The sequence below is a fragment of the Nyctibius grandis genome, chromosome 30, assembly GCF_013368605.1.
Source record: "Nyctibius grandis isolate bNycGra1 chromosome 30, bNycGra1.pri, whole genome shotgun sequence".
NCBI classification, from domain to species: domain Eukaryota; kingdom Metazoa; phylum Chordata; class Aves; order Nyctibiiformes; family Nyctibiidae; genus Nyctibius; species Nyctibius grandis.
Window position 1 is genome coordinate 5,707,261 of NC_090687.1, and position 19,712 is coordinate 5,726,972.

At 47.5% G+C, this 19,712-nt stretch overlaps 1 protein-coding gene across 3 annotated transcripts; it reads left to right on the forward strand.

Annotated features, from left to right (window-relative positions):
* Positions 1 to 15: 15 nt before the first annotated feature.
* ZBTB5 (zinc finger and BTB domain containing 5) lies at positions 16 to 18,260 on the forward strand. Of its 3 annotated transcripts, none has more exons than XR_011049844.1 (2): positions 16 to 137; positions 542 to 1,089. XR_011049844.1 is itself a non-coding variant. In XM_068420268.1 (2 exons), the coding sequence occupies exon 2, from the start codon at positions 13,300 to 13,302 to the stop codon at positions 15,325 to 15,327; it is 2,028 nt and encodes a 675-aa protein (XP_068276369.1). In that variant the 5' UTR covers positions 16 to 137; positions 13,296 to 13,299; the 3' UTR covers positions 15,328 to 18,260. The 3 variants fall into 3 exon arrangements, 2 of the variants coding, with proteins under 2 accessions (XP_068276369.1, XP_068276370.1); XM_068420268.1 differs by lacking the exon at positions 542 to 1,089 and adding an exon at positions 13,296 to 18,260; XM_068420269.1 differs by lacking the exons at positions 16 to 137; positions 542 to 1,089 and adding exons at positions 10,964 to 11,148; positions 13,296 to 18,260.
* The last annotated feature ends 1,452 nt before the right edge of the window (positions 18,261 to 19,712 follow it).

Consider the following 19,712-nt stretch of genomic DNA (forward strand, 5'->3'; position numbering starts at 1 on the left):
CCGTGGGGGCGGAGCCGCGGGGACGGGGCCGCAGGGCCGAGGACGACGGCAGCGCCCGGCCCTTCCCGCCGCCCGGGGCGCCCCGCCGCGGCCCTTCCCGCCCGGAGAGCAGAGGCAGCGGGGGGCGGGGACCGCAGGTGAGCGGCGGCCGGGGCGGGCCCGGCGGGCGGCGCCGGCGCCAGACAAGGCGAGGGCGGTGGCGGGTGACGTGGGGGGCCGGGGCCGGGCAGCGCGCCTGCTCCGAGCGGCCGCCCCTTCCCGGCCCCCGCCACGGGCAACCCCGCCGGGCCAGTTGAAAGCCCCGCGGGGAGGCGGAGGTGCCCGGGAGGGCGACGAGCTGCGGGCGGGACGCCCGCGGCCCCGGTGCTTGCGGGAGCGGGCGGCCGCCGGCGCGGCGGGGCCTCGCGGGCGGGGGGCTGCGGGTGGCCGCAGCGGTGGGTGCCCCGCCGGGTGGCGGGGCCGCCGTTGCACCCTTGAGAAGGACCCGCGGCACAGCACGCCTTCCCCCGCCGGCGGGGCCCTGCTTCTCCCGCACCTGCAGCTCCCTTTGCGGGGTTTCCGTCCGCTGGGGACTCGGCGGGTCCTGTTGAGGCCCGTGGACTTGTGGCAGCGGGGTGACACCGGCCAGCACAGAGCCCCTGCGGCAGCCGGGCGCTGCTTCTGCCAGGATCCGGTGGGACGAAGCCGGCGCTTGGCGTCTGTGTCGGGGCTCCTTGAAGCGCGTTTGGGTCTGGCCTGGTCAAGACACACGGAGCTGCGTTGGTGGGTGTGAGACGCTGCGTTTGACGAGGAGCATCTGGAGGGCTGGTGTGTGTACGGTGATGCCTGTGTACAACACAAAATTAAATATCTGGATGTGTTCTGAACGGCTGATGATGGGAGGATGGGATGTAGGTGCCATCTTGAGTCTTGAGAGGGACATAAAACTTGGATATTCCAGGTGATGTAAAAAAACAAAAGAGAAGAAAAAAGGTACGACTCAATTCTTCAGTCCAGTGCATTCAGCAGTGAGCACAGGAACAACAGCCCTTCTTATCTGTCAGTTGATTTAATGTTCTGGAATTTCCAAATAAACATCTCTTCAGATTACATGGTATAAATTAGGTTTTACTTTCTTGCACTTGAGTCGTAGTTCGTCTTGTGGAGGGTGGCGTGCAGGTGGAAAGGCGTCACGTGCACCGTTGGTGTATGAAAGTTGCGTGCGCACCGCGTGCTTCTCTGGGTTGTGTGTTTTGTGTCTGTGGCGTTGAGCTAACTCGCTGCAGGTTTTTCTCGTGGTCGTGCTAACGAAGGCAAAGTCTGCAGTGATTGAGCTGGTAACCACGTCTCACTGCTGTAAACCCATGTGTTATAAAGGGGTGGTGTCTGTGTGAAAACAGAGAGGAAGTTACCATATTTGAACTGACAAAATCTGCTTAATTTCTTCCTCCGCCTTTCAAAATTTACTCAGAAGGAATTTAGTTAATTCACCATAATAGGTTCAAATCGTGTAAATTGTTACCCTCCAGTGTGACTTTTAAACTGTGATTAAGCCAACATTTTGTTTTTAATTCTTTGTTAGCACGTGCTTGATTGGGTTTCACGGCACAGTTTTGGCAGTGGGGGGGGACTGCAGGGGTGGCTTCGGTGAGAAGACATCAGAAGCTGCCTCATATCAGCCAGAGCCTGTTCCAGACGGCTCCAAGATGGACCTGCCACTGGCCAAAGCTGAGCCTGTCGGCGATGTTGGTAGCACCTCTGTGAGAACACATTCAAGGTGGGGTAAAAACTGCTGCACAACAGCAGCCGAGAGAGAGGAGTGAGAATATGTGAGAGAAACAGCCCTGCGGACACCGAGGTCGGTGAGGAAGGGGGGGAGGTTCCCCTGCAGCCCCTGGGGGAGGCCGTGGTGAGGCAGGCTGTGCCCCTGGAGCCCATGGGGGCCCACGGTGCAGCCTGCGGAGAGCCTGCGTGGAAGGAGGCTCCTGGCAGAACCTGTGGCGCCGTGGAGAGGAGCCCACGCTGGGGTGGTTCTGGAAGAACTGCAGCCCGTGAGAAGGACCCACACTGGAGCAGGGGAATAGTGTGAGGAGGAAGGAGCAGCAGAGGTGAAGCGTTGTGAACTGATCGCAACCCCCACTGCCTGTCCCCCTGTGCTGCTCGCAGGGAGGAGGTAGAAGAGCTGGGAGTGAAGTTGAGCCTGGGAACAAGGAAGAAAGGTGGGGGGAAGGTGTTTTTAGTTTTGCTTTTCTTTCTTTCTATCCTGCTCTGTTATTTATTGGCAATAAATTAAATTAATCTTCCCTAAGTCCAGCGTTTTGGGTGGTAATTGGTGAATGATCTCCCTGTCCTATGTCAGCCCACAAGCTTGTCATCGTACTTTCTCCCCCATCTTGCTGAGGAGGGGGAGTGAGAGAGCAGCTGGGTGGGTGTCTGATCAACCCGCCACAGTGCCAAAGTTGACAGAGCTGTGCAGAGCATCCATGTAGATTGGTTTTTTTTCCCCTTCTGAGGGTAAAATGATAATGTTAGAAGATGAGTTTTTGAAACAAGTTTGGCAAGATCAGAAGCAGGATTCAGCAGTTCTCATTTGAAACACAGGAGTCATCTGTTGAATCAGTTGTGTGGATATAGGTATTTGCTTAGGCTGAAGATGTGTAATACTAATGAATCCATTGTGGTGGTGGCAAACTAATATGTGTTACTTCAATCTAAACCACTTCCTGGCAAAAGTTAACCCTGGTTTCACTGGGGTTAAAAGCTTGGGCAAAGGAATCACCAAGGAAGGTGGTTGCACAGGGCTGTTTAAAATTCTTGAATCTCTGGTAAATAGCGCAGCTGAAGAGCGAGATTTGGAAACGATTGCCACACTGAGCGAGAAGACATCGTGCTGGTGCTGAGCTGTGTGTGGCTGCCCTCTCCTCGGGGATCCTTGCCTGCAGAGCTTTGGTTCTGTGTGGTGGTTGTGGTTCGATTCATGAACTGGGGGCGATGGTAGGCAGGAGAAGCTGGCAACTAAGTTTTCTTTGCAGTGCTAGGCATTCTTGTGAGAGGAGGATGGCAATGACAGAGACTGCCATGGTACCATGAGTCTCAAGAGAGGTTTTCTGAACTGGTAACATAACTGTGAGTTCAGATCAGTCCTCGTTGATGGCAGTTTGTTTTCTGATGCCCTTAGCTGTCTGTCTTGCCAGTTCTGTGTAGCAGCGTTCTCTGCTTTTCCCTTTGTAAATAAATCAAATTGTGATACTGCCAAAACACCTTTCCTCAGGTGTTTCACTGTGCAATGCCTAAAACCCCGTTGTGATCTTGGGAACAGCCGTTTTCTCATATCTGGATGCAGTTCTTTAGCTTCATAAGATCAATAATAGAATCCATGATCTTCTTTTACTGTTTCTCACTGACACCTAGAAAACACTGTGCTGCTGTAAGTTGACCAGAAAAGTGTATGTCAACTCTTTTGAGAGACTGATGCCTGTGAAAGCTGTGGCACTGGCCTTGAAGCCCAAGGGGTGATGAAGAGGTTAGCCAGGAATTACAGTGTTCAATCTGTTCAGAATATACAGCAGTGCAGGTGTGTTAAATAGTGGGATTACAACAAAGAAACTAACCCCCTGGTGACAAGCTGAGATGGCACATCAAAATGCCCGAGTGTCACATTTCAGTCTCCTCCTGCGTCTCTTCCTCTGAACTGTCACACTGTGCTGCAGGATCCAGAGACCAAGAGATGCATCACAGGGCCAGGAGGAGGTGCGTGGAAACGAGAGGAAGCAGGAGGATGGCCGTGTCACAGCGTAATTTCTGCAGACAGCTAAGAGTGTCTAAGGAAAATCTAGCCTTTTTGAGGAAGCTTCTTGTTGCTCTTTTCAAAGATGCTCTTTGCAGCTGGCTGGCTGTGCTGTTACTGTTTATTAATGAGTTGGTGTTGCCGTGGGTTGGACTGTGTATTTGCAGTACCTTTCAGATGATGAGAAAATACGAAGCCATACGCTAATCTCTTTCTCTTCTCTGGAGGGCTGATGCAAGCAGCAATAGCTTTTGCAGTGCAGTTTATCCTTTCTGATTCTTAGACAAGTTGTAACTCATCCTCCCTGACAATAGAGAGTTGGGGCTCCTCAGCCTGGAGAAGAGAAGGCTCCGGGGAGACCTTCTAGCACCTTCCAGTGCCTGAGGGGCTACAGGAAAGCGGGAGAGGGGCTTTTTACAAGGGCATGGAGTGACAGGACGAGGGGGAACGGTTTTAAACTGACAGAGGGGAGATTGAGATGAGATCTGAGGAAGAAATTCTTTGCTGTGAGGGTGGTGAGAGCCTGGCCCAGGTTGCCCAGAGAGGCTGTGGCTGCCCCCTCCCTGGCAGTGTTCAAGGCCAGCTTGGATGGGGCTTGGAGCAACCTGGTCTGGTGGAAGGTGTCCCTGTAAGCTCAACTGTCAGTCATCAAAGTCACTAGTTGCAGCTACTTGTCAGGCACACACAAAAAATGCCTTTCATGGCTGGCACTGTAGTCACGTACATGAAAGCAATGTAACACTGGAGTCTGCTTTAGTTGTACGGGGCAAATCCAGAAATCATTTTAACTACTGTGTCCTGATTTCACTGGGATGGAGTCATAGAATCAATTTACTGTTCAGAAAAGCTGGATTTTTGAGAAGACTGCAGCACATGAACAAAGTTGATAAGACACTGTGCTTTAGGTTGTGGCCAGCCATGGTTATGTGGATGCCCATGGTGATCAAGGCTGTGAGCAGTTCCGAGCGATAGGACAAGAGGACACAGCCTCAAGCTTCGCCAGGGGAGGGTCAGGTTGGACATTAGGAAGCATTTCTTCTCAGCAAGGGTCATCAGACACTGGAAGGGGCTGCCCAGGGAGGTGGTGGAGTCACCATCTCTGGAGGGGTTTAAGAAAAGCCTGGACATGGCCCTTAGTGCCCTGGTCTAGTTGCCATGGTGGTGTCAGGGCAATGGTTGGACTCGATGAGCCCAGAGGGCTCTTCCAACCTCATTGATTCTGTGATTCTGTGTGTGTTAGCCAGGTGCTACAGGCAGGAGGAGTGAAAGCCAGGGCAGCTGGCCCAGGCTGGCCAACAGCAGTATTCCATACCATAAATGTCATGCTCACTGTTAATTGGAAAGTTTGCTGGGATGGCCCCTCTCTTCTCAATGGTCACTGTCCCTGGAGGGTCTCGCCTGTCACTCTGCTCCCAACACCTTCTCTCCTGTTCATTGTGGCCATCGTGGTGGTGCTGGCAGTGTTTGACACCCGGCATGTGCTGCTGGGGGTGCACAGCTCACAACCACATGGGCCGAGTATAACTCTGTGTATTTAATATTGATACTGGTTTTCTTATTTTATTAAATCTGTTCCCATTTCAACCCACCAGTCTCCTTGCTTTTCCCAATTCCCCTTCTTGGCTGGGGTGGGGGTCACTGGGTGATAGAACAGCTGGGTATTGTTTAGCTCTGGATGTGAGCTAAACAGAGACGTACTGTTAGCTAAAATTCCACCATATGATCAGTTTGAAGACACTCTCAGAGCAGAGAATACACACCCTCTGTGTTCCAAACTGTCAAAGTTTGTCAAAATTGTCAAAGAAAGTGAAGACTTCCATTTCTTCCTGCCCCTACCCTCCCACCATCCCGCTGACTTGTTAAAACAACAACATAACTGATAGTAGGAAGTGTTTTCTAAAATAACACTTGTATCACTGACTTGTATCTAGATTTATGCTTGCATTTCAGGCTTGAGGGGAGCTTTTTATGAGAAACATTATTTCAAGCACCATGGTTAAGCACAGTACAAGTGTACTGTAATGTTTTGTAAAATGTAATTTAAGGTAAGAGGCAAACAGTTATTAATATTGTATTGGCACGCTCTCAAGTTTTGGCTATATGCCATGGATTCCTGCAGGCTTGGTACCTAGAATATCAGATGCATTTAAATACAGATTGTTGGGAATGGAGTTTGAGGTGCAAGTGATAAATTGTCCTCTGTTTATCTGATAAGGAAAAAACAACTACGTAGTCTAAAGTTTTCAGTAGCGTTGTCCACGTTTAGCCTGCACCCGGGGCTAAACAATAAGCAGTTTTTTTATCACCCAGTGTCCCTTCCCCAAATGAGGAAGGGAACTGGGAAAAGGAGGGAGACCTGTAGGTTGAAGTTGAACAGATTTAATGAAATGAAGAAATCAATGTAAATGACAACACAAAACTATACTTATCTACAAAGCACTGGCAAGTTGCTCCAGGAATCACAATGAGAAGGAGAGCAGGAAGAGCCCCACCTCTTCCCAGCAAACCCTCCCTTTTATAGTGAGCTTGGTGTCAATGATATAGCACACACCTGTGGGCCAGCCAGGGTCCAGCTGCCCTGGGTTTAACTGCTCATGGCCCTGATCACCATGGCTGGCCACACACTCAAACCAAATCCCATTGAGACCAGGACAAGTGTATTTGTCTGTGAGATTTCTTCTGATGTCGTTCTAGTGAGTGGTATAGTTGAGGCAGCTTTTGTTGTTGGTTTTAGTAACACAAAATCAATTAGTTTCCAATCTATTAAAAGCTTCTTCAGGGGAAACTTGAGGTTGCATTTGATTTTTTTTGTTTGTTTGACTATGTACGTTTAACTTCTTGACAGTGGCTCAGGATTGCAGTGTAATCTAAACTGTCCTTTAGTGTTGGACATAGTAATAAAATTTTAAATAGATAATTTTTCAGAGTTATTTTTCACACTTTTATAGTGAGATAACTTTAAGGTTTTTTTAAAGAAGCAAGGGAAAAGTTTTTGATTCTGCAGTAGTGTCAGTGCAAGTGTACTTAAATACTTGCCTTGTCCCATCTTGCTGCAGCTTAAGTGTTAGAGCAGAGGGATTTGATGGAAAAAGAGGCTGTAAGTCTATGTAGTATTATCAATGCTAATCATTCAAGAAATAGAAACCATATGAAGAAATTTTTACCATTAAAAGTAGTAGAAATATGTGCTAATAAAACCTGAATTCCTCTGGAAAAATCTATAGTTTCCCTTTTCCTGCTGTGTGATTATGTTATGAGCCATCCCTTGTGTTTCCTACCTGCCTGGCTCGGGCGAATGGCAGCACGAGTGCCTCCTTCGTAGCTGTGTGTGCAGACTGGCCAGGTGGCTGGGTTTGGTTTGGGGAGTTTTGTGTTGTTTAAGAGAATAAGGGAATTCCTTATGACTCTGTGAGAAGTAGTCCTTATAAATTTGGCTTCTGTAACCAGACACTGACAAAAAAATGTGGGACTTCAGTATCTAATCTCCTCTGTTAAATTTGGTTGGAGTTGACAGGGAGACTCTTGAGGTTGATAACTAATGGGAGATTAATAAACAGACTGTGTAAATTGTAGGTCCTTTTTTTCCCTAGAATTTCAAAACACTTGCACATCATCTTCCCAGTTAGGTATTTGTAATCCTGACGCTTTCTTAAGAGGGAAGGCTTAGTTTTAGAAGTGTAAGCCTTATGTTCATCTGCATATAGGAGGAATATTTTTACATGCCACCATGAATGTTTGGTTACGCCATCAAGCTCCTCTGCAAAGCCCCGAGGGAGCTTGGAGAGGCAATGGCAGGAGGGGGACCTCAAACAGCACCCTGCGGGGCTGCTCCCAGGCCCATCCCTGGAGCCAGCCCATCGCAGGCCCAGAGGAGCACAGGGGTACAGGTGGGAACCCAAATCAAGGACCCCGAGGAAGGACAGTCCCAGCAGAACCTCTGCCCAGTGTCCTGGTGTGACCCATCAACGGTGTCACAGAGCCCTACACCTGATCAGCATCGTCTGTCCTGCTCCTAATTAAATTCCCTCCTGGCTCTGTCCTGGGTGAGGGCTCTCTGGCTGGTGTGAGTGCAGCCACGGGGGTCAGACACAGGGTGGTGAGTCCCTGTGTCCGTGGGGCTGTAGCTGGTTCGTGTGCGGGTGTGCGAGTGTCTGATGGCCAGCAAAGATCAACCTGGATGAGCCGGTGAAGTGACCTGGCAGCAAGGGGGGTCCGTAGGTCCCTGGGGGCAAATAAATAGCAAAATAGCAAAGCAAGCTACAGAATTGAAAACCAGAGAGGTGAGTGTATGTAAAACTACGCTTCCAGTGACTTGTGGTTTAGTGCCTTCCCCAAGAAGAGGTGGCAGCTGAATATTTAGTAGCTCTCAATTGATTTTTCTTCGATGAATCAGTAGTGGCTGTTGAATTCATGTATACTTGCCCATGGCAAGTTCTGTAGCTTTACTGCATTACATGAAGGAGTGTTTCTTTGGTTCTGACCCTGCTGGTTTCATTTCATAGGCCTTGGTCCAGGGACAGGCAGAACGGTTGTTTTCCAGTCAGGATTTCGTAGGTGTTTTTTCTTTGCTTGCCCTTAAAATTTTCCTGGCTCTGACCATTTGTATTTATAGTAAAAGTACTTGTAGCTAAACAATTTGGTATAGTGTCTTTTCTCTTGTGCTCATTTGATTGTAGAACTAAGCTGTTCCCTTTCCTGCCGCTCTCCAAAAGGCCGCTGGACTCGATGTCTGCTATTTGTGCCACTGCTGCCTCCCCTGAGTGTGGATCTGATTCAGCAGAAGATTTCAGCTCACGTTCCCTGGGTCCCCAGGATGTGAACTGGAGTTGGCTGTGAGCCTCACGAAGGCAGCAGAGACTGGCTGCCGAAACCACTCGCCGCTCAGCTGGCAGCCTCTCTGTCCCTCATCCAAATAGGTGTTCACACACCGTGTGATGGGACGCCACCCGTCACGTGCTGGAGACCTTGGGTCATTTGGTAGGGGAATGGTGGGGACGTGCAGCCCGCGGGTGGCTCGGGGGAGTCTTTGTGGCGAGCTGTTGCTGAAAGGAGTCACCGAAGCAGGAGGGGAGGACAGACCAAATGTACGTATCCAGAAATAAGTCACTCATGTCTATTTAGATGTTGACTTGGATGCATTGCATGTATTTGGTAACCTGAAGTAGCTGACACCTCACCGAATGCGGTGTGTGACTAGTACGCAACGTATACGACTCAAATCCAGTTTTACAATTTTCAGTTGATCTTGTTTAAGATCTCAGCTTCACTGTGGGGTCTGTTTGTTGATTCTGGTTTGAGGACTTCAGCCTTTGTCATGTAGTAAAAGTTAAATACCAAGCCAAATTAATGTTATTTGAAGCAATACTGGGGGTTGTCTTGTTTTCGGTGCACAAAGGACGCCATCACTTTTGGTGACTGTGAGCAAGGACTGTCTCTGAATTCTGAAATTCCAAACCATTGGTCAAAAGGACAACTCTTGCTTTTTTCTCTGTGTCGAATACGTATTGCTGCCTGGGCAGAAATACCGTGGACCATCCCTGTAGCCCATCTTCCTTTCTGCAATCCAGCTTCATCTTTTTACTGATGTGAAATCATGTCTTCGTGTGGTTTGGCGTTTTCCTCCTCCAGTCTTCTCTACTTATTGCTTCGAATGCGTTACTGCAGAGTCTTCTGAAGTACACCACCTCCTGGGACTGGCTGGGTAAGGGCAATGTGTGAGCTCTCAGGTATTCTACATCTTCTACAGTGCGTTTTCTGAAATGACCTAAAGCAGTGCACAGACTGGGAACGGCTCGGGTGCTTGTGGACAGCTTGCTTCTGACGACCCTTGAAGCTGGAGCAGTCTGCTGGGCCCTGAGCTTTCTGCAGTGAAGGTACAAGTGGAACTATCTTGTTCCTGGTTGCAGGTGGGTCACAGCAAAGTGTTCTCATCTTAGCTGGCTCTGTGGGTGGTTATGGTTCAGCACGGCTGCATTTTGGGAAGTCACTGTAGTCAATACCACGGTGCCCTGCAGTTCTAGTCCTTAGGGAAAGGAGACCCCTTGGCTCTCCTGGTGTGGTGGGTGCCTGGTGTTTTCCAGGGAGTCTGCTGGTGGGCTGCAGCGTTGTACACTGTGCGGGTCAGCCCTGCATATAGCCGTACACCTGTGAAATGGTTCCTTGGAGCTGTCACTCTTGACTGGGGAGTGGAGTGAAAAGGAAGTCAACCAACATCCAGGCCCCCAAGAGCACACCGATGCTATAGTGATGGTTCTCTAAACAGACCAAAAGAGAGTGTTTCTTTGTTGCTCTGGCAACTGTTGCACCCCCACCCCCCCATCTCCTCCTCCTCTCCAGATTCCCCCGAGATCTTCCTATATTTTAATCCCGTGAAGCCAGGGGTAGAGCGTCATCTCTGGCATAACATCTAGCCCATCTCAGAGGCGAGCGAAAGAAGATAAACGAAGAATTGTGTGGCAGTCCCTTCAACTTCCCATGGACACCTGTCTGGAGGGCAGCTTTCCTTACAGAGGAGGTTGTCCCTGCACGGTGTTCGCTGGAACAAAGGAGGGCACGAGTTTAAGCAGGTGTGTCAGAGCAGCAAAGGCAGACAGCAACACAGCGACGTCGCAGCACTGCTCACGGAGCAGCCCTGGCCTCTGCCACGTTCCAGACCATTCCTGCCCGGACCTGTGGCTCTTGTCACAGGCTCGCTGTCTTCCTTTTGTCCTGCTGCCTGAGGTCGGTGAGTTTCAGGGTCTGCTCTTTTGTTCCTCCTCCCTTCTACAACCACCAGGAAGCATTTCCTTGCTTGCTCTTGTGTTATACACAAACAAACCTGTACAATTCCAAAGTTTGTCTTGCTTAACATTTTTTTTTATTGAGAATGTCATCTTATTTTTGCTGTCAAATACGCATTGGTAGTGAAAGACAAATAAAATCACCTATTACCTGTATTCCTATTTCTTACTTTAAAAAAGCAGCAAACTCAGATTCTTCTGTTTTACTACATAACTTCATTTATATAGATAAGGGAGACTCTGACACAGTACTTAATAAAATCTCATGACAGTGCTTAGTTCGAGCATTCAGGGGTCATAGCCTTAGTGCTGCCAGATTAGGGGGGTTTTGATGCCGTGGTAAGCCTGGACCCTCACCATTGCTGGAAGGTATAAAGTGTAATTTATTTCTTTCTTCTTTTTAAAATACACAGGAACCAATTACGGTTGGAGGCAACAGATTTTTGCCAGCAGAAGTTTTGGCTTCTCAGTGTTTAGGTAAAACTGTGGTTCTTTGCAAGCCTTTCTCCTTTGGAGAGGATCCTTGTCCAGGGACTAGGTGGTGAAATCGTTCTCCAGCAAAGACCTGCAGAGCGTATGTTGTGTGCCTCAGAGGAGGAGGAGGTGGGTGAACGCCGGCTGCCTGTCCACTGGGGAACAGCAGCTGCTCGTAGGTCAGCTCCAGCCTGGCAGCTGAGGCAGTTTTGTGAGATTTTTTGGTGACCTGATGGTTTTAGTCTTCATGCTTTCACGTTAGTTTGCCACCTCTTCTGGCATGAATTCAGATCTCTTCGCCTACCGTACTACCAATTCATGTAATTTTATGTAGCCTGATGTTAGTCCAAGCGAGCAAAATCTGCAAACTTGAGCAGGTCCCGTTGTTTGTCCAGGTTGTCCCTCAGGGATTTTGAGTGAAGAGACCAGTATTCTAAGTCCAACAAGGTTTATAGCTGTGGGCCGAATAGAGAAGAGGGGCCTAGCTTTGTACCCTTGCTGGATGGAGGACCCAGCATGTGTTCAGCTCGTGCTTGTTCTGCTCTGCCAGCGGATGGTGTGGTTGGGAAACCTCGCTCAGCCCCAGGCCCAGCCAGAGCTTCCTCTGGGGCCTGGGGGAATTTGGTCTGATGGGGTATGGCATGGGAGCAAGCCCAGTTATTGTGCAGGGAGCAACGGCACGCACAGCATCTGTTAACGTCGTTTCCTACTGAGAAACCGAATCTCATGCTGCTTGCAGAGTAACTCCTCAACTAGTTCAGAAAATGTGTATCCTTTGTAAAAGAGGATCAAGAACCCTTCCACTTCCCCTTGACACGTCTATGGTGATAATCCAAGGCTGGGGAACATTGCAGGTGCGCTTTTCTAGTTGGAGCCGAGTTGCTGCCGGAACCCCATGGATCTTTCTAATTCTGCAGCTGCCTCTTTGCATCTCTGGGGTTTCGCTTTTTCAGCTGATTCTTCCAAGTAAATAGTTAATCTGTGTCCATCCAGGTGAACAAAACCGCAGGGTAATTAGCAATCTATATCAACAACTGTACCTGTTTTCCTCCGAGTGAATGTGTGTACTTGGCAGCTGCTATCTCTGGCCTGGGACAGCATTTCTAAATCAGCAGACTCACATTTGATCCCTCTTCAAAAGTATAGTTCTTTCTGTGTGGCCTTTTATTTTAGCTGCTTTACAGTCTTGTTGTGCCACATGGTACTGTGGTATTGCTATTGAAAAATAAACGTGAGCGCAGAAGTGTGTGTGTGTATGTGTGTGTACACACAACCGTTCTGTTCCCCAAATCTTATACTTTGTTGATTTGTCATGAGAAGAAGTAGAATTGTCACTGAAAGTCACCTGTTTAATCTTAAAGTGAGTCTGCTAAGATTTGACTTATGTTCTCTTAACAGGAATTTAAGAAAAAAGCACCTCTGAGTTTGTCTGCTTGTTGAGTGGTGCATCATTGTGTCAAAAGCTTCCCATAACTTCCTTATGGACCAGGAAGGCTCATAAGGAATAGCAAGTACGGAGATGGCTCTGAACGTTGGCCAGCTTTTCTCTCTTCCTAGCGTTTTATTTATTTTGTGGGAAAAACAGAGGACTTCCAGTGCATCCCAGCTGATAAACTAGCAAATAAGAAAATTGTGTTGCACTTGTGATAGCTAAAGGTGGCAGGTTGAGATAAGAGCTGACCACTTGTTCCGGTGCAGAAGTGTCTCCCTTCTTTTCCATTAACTCTCTTTTCTGTGTTTCTGTGTGAAAAGCAGGTACTTGAATGACAGTCCTGCACAGGAGCTGAGGAACTGTGCAGAAAGTCATTTGCGGAAGGTGAAGCTGGATTAAATGAGAGTTACAGTTCAGACTTTTCAGTGGAGGTTTATCTAATAACGTGAGCAATTTATCAAAGGGTACAGTAGATTTTTCGCTGTTAGATTTTCTTTTAAAAACCAGGATTAAATGCTTTACTCAGTAGTGTGTTTTAGTTCGGACAGGAGCTACCGGAGGTGAAATGACCTGTGTTACAGCAGAGCTGCCTGTGACACGTCTGATGCTGAGGCAGCTGTTACACTAGGTCAGCTCCGTGGCAGAACCCGTGTTTTCTTACTCATCCTCCTCCACAAGATTGTCAGCTTCGATGCAGCACCAATGTGGCAGTGGTAAATTAAGATCAGTTATTGTTCATCTGTCTTTCAGCCATCATCTGTCATTTTTAAACCGGGTTTCGCTGTGGTCCAAATAGCACTTCAGCTATTTTTAATATTATAGTTTCTTCTGTTTTGTTTTATAGGATCATGGATTTTCCGGGACACTTTGAGCAAATCTTTCAGCAGCTCAACTACCAGAGGCTTCATGGCCAGCTTTGCGACTGTGTCATTGTGGTGGGAAACAGACATTTCAAAGCCCATCGCTCTGTTTTGGCAGCATGTAGCACGCATTTCCGAGCCCTGTTTACTGTAGCAGAAGGAGATCAAACTATGAATATGATTCAGCTGGACAGCGAAGTGGTGACAGCAGAAGCTTTTGCTGCTCTGATAGACATGATGTATACTTCCACACTAATGCTTGGGGAGAGCAACGTTATGGATGTCTTGCTGGCTGCTTCTCACTTACATTTGAACTCTGTTGTTAAAGCGTGCAAACACTACCTTACTACCAGGACGCTGCCGATGTCTCCACCAAGCGACAGAGTTCAAGAGCAGAATGCGCGCATGCAGAGGTCCTTCATGCTCCAGCAGCTTGGGCTGAGCATCGTGAGCTCTGCGTTGAATTCCACCCAGAGCGCAGAGGAACAACCAAATACTATGAGCTCCTCGATGAGGAGTAACATCGAGCAGCACACTACTTTTCCTATCCGTCGTCTGCACAAACGTAAGCAGTCCTCGGAGGATCGGGCCAGGCAGCGCATCAGGCCTGCCATGGATGAGCCCGTTTCCGACGTGACCGCAGAGAGCGGGCCCTCCGTGGTTCATTCACGGGAAGATTTCTTCTCGCCCGATTCACTGAAGATTGTGGACAACTCTAAGGCCGATGCTGTGGCTGATAACCAGGAGGATAACACTATTATGTTTGATCAGTCTTTCAGTGCTCAGGAAGATGCTCAAGTGCCCAGCCAGTCTGACAACAGCGGCGGAAACATTTCACAGATGTCCATGGCGTCCCAGGCGACGCAGGTGGAAACCAGCTTTGACCAGGAAGGTACTTCTGAGAAGAACAACTTCCCGTGTGAGAATCCAGAGGTTAGTCTGAACGAAAAAGAGCACATGAGGGTGGTGGTGAAGTCTGAGCCCTTGAGTTCCCCAGAGCCTCAAGACGAGGTGAGCGATGTCACTTCCCAAGCGGAGGGCAGCGAGTCTGTTGAAGTGGAAGGAGGAGTGGTGAGCGCAGAGAAGATAGAACTGAGTCCCGAGAGCAGTGATCGTAGCTTTTCTGACCCGCAGTCCAGTACTGATAGGGTGGGAGACATCCATATTATGGAGGTGTCAAACAACCTGGAACACAAGTCTACTTTCAGTATCTCAAATTTCCTAAATAAAAGCAGAGGTGGTGGCGGCTTCGGTGCTAGTCAGAACAGCGACGACAACATTCCAAATACCACCAGTGACTGCAGAATGGACAGTGATGCCTCTTACCTGGTGAGTCCCGAGTCGGGGCCTGCTGGTGGCCATTCATCCGCCACCATCTCTCATGTTGAGAATCCGTTTAGTGAGCCTGCAGACTCTCATTTCGTTAGATCAATGCAGGATGTGATGGGTCTTCCCTGCGTACAGACTTCTGGGTACCGGGCAACAGAACAGTTTGGCATGGATTTTCCACGGTCAGGCTTGGGCTTGCACTCCCTATCAAGGGCAATGATGGGGTCGGTAAGAGGTGGAGCTAGCAGCTTTCCTGGCTACCGCCGCATAGCCCCCAAAATGCCTGTGGTGACCTCTGTCAGGAGCTCCCAGCTGCAAGATAACTCATCGAGTTCCCAGCTGATCATGAACGGGACCACTTCCTTTGAGAACGGGCACCCATCGCAGCCTGGTCCGCCACAGCTGACGAGGGCATCTGCAGATGTCCTTTCAAAATGCAAGAAGGCCTTATCTGAGCACAACGTCTTGGTGGTAGAAGGCGCGCGCAAGTACGCGTGCAAGATCTGCTGCAAGACGTTTTTGACCTTGACGGACTGCAAGAAACACATCCGTGTGCACACGGGAGAGAAGCCTTACGCCTGCCTCAAGTGTGGCAAGCGCTTCAGCCAGTCCAGCCACCTGTACAAGCACTCCAAGACAACCTGCCTGAGGTGGCAGAGCAGCAATCTGCCGAGCACTTTGCTTTAACCTCCTCCATCCCGGGCCTGGAGGAGAACGCCAGCGCAGACGTCCAGCTCCCTGAGGCACCGCAGGAACACGAACACTGTTTTCTTCCAGGCTGCAGGCTCGGAGGCTGCTGTTACTGGTCAGTGAACACTTAACGTGTGATTGTGCCACGCACGCAAAAGTCGTGGCTCTGTCGATTAGCGATATTACTGTACCTACCTCACAGGGGTGTTGTGAGGCTTAAACAGCTGCACGTGAAGAACTTGGAGGTCCTTGGAAGGCGCACTGTAGACGTGTGAAGTGTTACTGTGATGTGTTTTCAGGCTCTGGGCCGACGGGGATACAATCCCTAAAGCCAGGCAGTTCCTTTGCAGGGCAGAGGGGTGAGACCGTAGTTATCTCGTGAAGTAGCACGTTTCAAGAATGAGAAACTGAAGTGCAAATTTCCTCTTTCTTTTTTTTTTTTTTTCCCTAAAGTATTTTGTAACAGTGAAAGCATTTAAATAAATGACCTGTAAAACAAGTTGCAGCATTATGTACGGACAGTACTGCAAGAGCTGTTTACTGTAACTCACGCAGACTGCGTATCTTTAAAAGAGAAAAACAACTTCGGATGCACCTGTCTGACATAATGCTTTAAAATATGCTAATTATAAAAATAGTTCTAGGGTTATGAATGTATGTTTGGCTGTTTTGTAGTAAAGGACACTGTGTAATGAAGGTGCTTAAATTAAATCCAAGACAAATAACTTTTGGACTGCCAGATGTAGATATACTTTGAATACAGCAAGATCTGGATGTTTGATTTTTTTTTTTTTTTTTTCTGTAGAAACTTGTATTAAGTGATAAGTGAAGTACTGTTTCTTGTTTGTGCTATTCTTAGCAGTATTTTAACCGATTTGTATCTCCTATGTTAAAATTCTATACACCCAGAAGTCTGAAAAGAGCTTGTCTTTGTCTGCTTTGTCATTTTGAAGGAGCGAGATAATTTGTGATGGCTTTTTTTACCATGTAAGAGAGTCCCTTGCTGTTTCCAGATGCTGATAGTCAATCTGATCCCCATTATTGCATAAGCATATTGTCCTTTTCTGACACTCTTATCTTCAGGCTTCCATTTCCTCCTCTGTACACTTACTTATCTTCCTTCACAACTATGGATTGTTCCTCAAATCCATCTACAAGTCAGGAATGATCCTCACTTGCCATATTTATTTAAGTCTCTCTATAAAATGTAGTTGTCAAATCCAGTCGTTCCACTTCAAGTAGTGTCGTAAATGTACTTTTCCACATAAATTGAAACAATCTAGCATAAATTTAATTTAAAAAAAAATAGCACTGTACACTTTGTATAGCAGAAATTCAGTGGTCGTTATTCTGCAAGTGAATCATGTAAATCTTGTTTTAATTTCCTGTTCTTTGATACCATTATAACTAATACTGTCTGCAGTCTCTGTGTTAAAGATGCACGTGAACTAACTACTGGTGTTCAGCATATTAAGTTTCTAAATAAAATTTTGGAGCACTTCTGCTGATAAATGTTGCTCTGCCATCTAGGAGCTGGGTCAGGGCTACAGCATGTCCATGCTGCTCAGGAGAGACAGAGGATTTGCATTTTCTGCTATCAAAGTCACAGAGCAACAGCTTTCCATTAATAGAAAAAAAATCTGCAAACTTTCCCCTCTTTCTTGTATTCTGTCTAGCAAATGTATCCTGTGTGATGATATTCAGCAGTTTTATGGAGTTTGTGCTACCTAATAGTTAGCCTTCTTAAACATCTTGGGCTTGTGTTTGGATAAACTGAAAATAAAATCCTAACCACAGTCCTGTAGGTCATTTAGCAGGATGAACTGCCGAAACTGTTGAAGCACAGAAACCAAACAGTCGTTGTCAGACCAAAGGAAACACGGAAATCTTTCTCTACTTGCCTTGACATGAAACAGTAGTCTGCTAACGAAGAAATGTGTCTTCATCTCTAATTATACCGTTCCACATTGAAAAAAAAAAAAAAGCCAAATGTCTGTCAACGTGTCATTTGCACCTTGAGCATCCAAGGCAGACAGAAACATGGAAACATAGTGAATGGTTGGATTAGCTCCTTTAAGGCGTTAAGATTTTGCTACAAGATTTATTTAATAGTCATATTCTGGCTCTTGATTTTATAAGCATTAAGGAAATGTGCTGCATTTTTTAAAGCATTAGGACATGCCACATTGTGTTTGATAATCGTTTTGATATCAGGGGACTAACAGCATTGAGCTATACTAAACAATCTCACCAAAACATCAATAAAATGGAGTATTTTGTACTTTAATATTTTCTTGTGTTGCCTTATTAGTAACGTTCTGATTGTTCCATCTTCCTTGCATTTCTAGTGTTTTGTTGTAAAAACAGGGGTTTTTTACATTTTCTGTCTGTTTCCTATAGCACATCTGAATTCCTTTTGAGCTCTTACGATGCATAGGAATAAAGCTTCTATCTGAGTAAGGAGATTAGAGTAATTAAGAACTAATATGAGCACATAAACATATTTAACTAGTTTTGATCTGTTTTTATCAAAATTTTAATGTCATTGTGAAATAGACCTTGTGCAGGGGGATTTCTGTCTTCTTTCTCTAAGAAAAAAATAAATTTGGAGCATTTTTGGAAGTAGCAACGTTAAATTACGTTATTCATTGACATCTACTGCCTCTGGAGGAGCACACTGCAAAGCCAGGAGCCTGTGGCCGGCTTGTTGCTTTCCTAGTCTTCCAGTATGAAGCAATATCTCAGACTGGCATCTCCACTTAGCTGTCCCGTTCTGTAAAATGGGGGTATCTCATCTCAAAGCCTGGTAGCAGCGTCAAAGCACTTATCAAAGAGCTTGTTCAAAATTTAACTTTACAAACGCTACAGTGAAATCTCATGTGAAGATGTGAGTATGTTTGAATTATCAAACATCTGAAAATAAACCCTACATTTTTGTGCTGCTGTGTCTGACGTGATTTACTCGTTTACGTTATCCTGGTGTCTCTGCCAACAGCGTATAGTGGATTGACTAAACAAGTAACGCTTCTGTGTTAGCCGTGTGGGCTCTTTGTGTTACTAGACCACTTGGCAGTGCAGAATGATCCCATTGAAGTGCAGGCACACGTGTAGGCATCTGTGTCGAAGGAGGCCAAGCACATCGTGCTGCCCGTGGCCGGTCTCCTGCCGAGGCTTTGCCACTTTTGAGAGGACATGTAATACCTAATTAACAAGAATTGAGTCTGTATCTGAGCCAGTATAAAGTCTTGAAGGACTGGGCTGTCCCACCAGTGCTTTGTGAGCTGCTTTGAACCAGCAGAGCGCAGCAGGATTTCACCATAGTGGCTTTCATCAGGCTCAGGGTGGTTTAGGTGACACTGAAGATGTTTCCTGCAGGGTGTTTGAGGTGCCCTGCGACTCGCTGACCTGCTTGCAGGGATTTTTGCTGCTGCCACAGCCTTGATGGGAAGGGACACATTGCCTGCATCTCCCTCATCAGATGAAGGCTGAAAGCCTTGGGATTCTGTGAGCATCCCCACTTGTGAATCAAAATTATTGTCATTTTTTTCCGCTGTGTTGGTTCCCTGGTGAGTTCACTTTGCAACTGTGCAGGTGGCAAGGGAGCAAGGATAAGCGACTGGGTGATGGCTCGATTGTCTTTGGTAACAACACCTCAGTGCCCCTCAGTGACCTTCCAGCTCTGCAGCACAAGACAACTAACAAAGGCTGCTTTGGTGACTTGCTTAATAAAATGTTCTAGTGCTGACGAGACTAAATTACATGACATGATAGCACAATTCATGTCTTTGATAGACCTCAGGGTAGTTAAATAGAATCACAGAATCAATGAGGTTGGAAGAGCCCTCTGGGCTCATCGAGTCCAACCATTGCCCTGACACCACCATGGCAACTAGACCAGGGCACTAAGTGCCATGGCCAGGCTTTTCTTAAACCCCTCCAGAGATGGTGACTCCACCGCCTCCCTGGGCAGCCCATTCCAATGGCTAATGACCCTTGCTGAGAAGAAATGCTTCCTAATGTCCAACCTGAACCTCCTCTGGCCAAGCTTGAGGCTGTGTCCTCTTGTCCTATCGCTGGTTGCCTGGGAGAAGAGGCCAAAATAGATTTTGAAAAGGCGTAAGCGCAGCAGTCTGTAATTTGAATGCTATATTGCATTCTCTTAATTTTTCTTAATAAGATATGAAAACAAGTTCTGTCTGGAGCTTCCCATAAAAAGGAATTGCCCTGAACTAACGTAAGATGTCAGTTGGTAGAAGTCATTTGTAGGAGTGTGTGCTTAGGTGAGGCCTTGTGTTACTTCACCCACCGCAGGGTGAGTGCAAGTCCCCTTGTTTGCATCGGCACCATCTGCCACCTCACCGCCAAAACAGGCCACTCGAAAG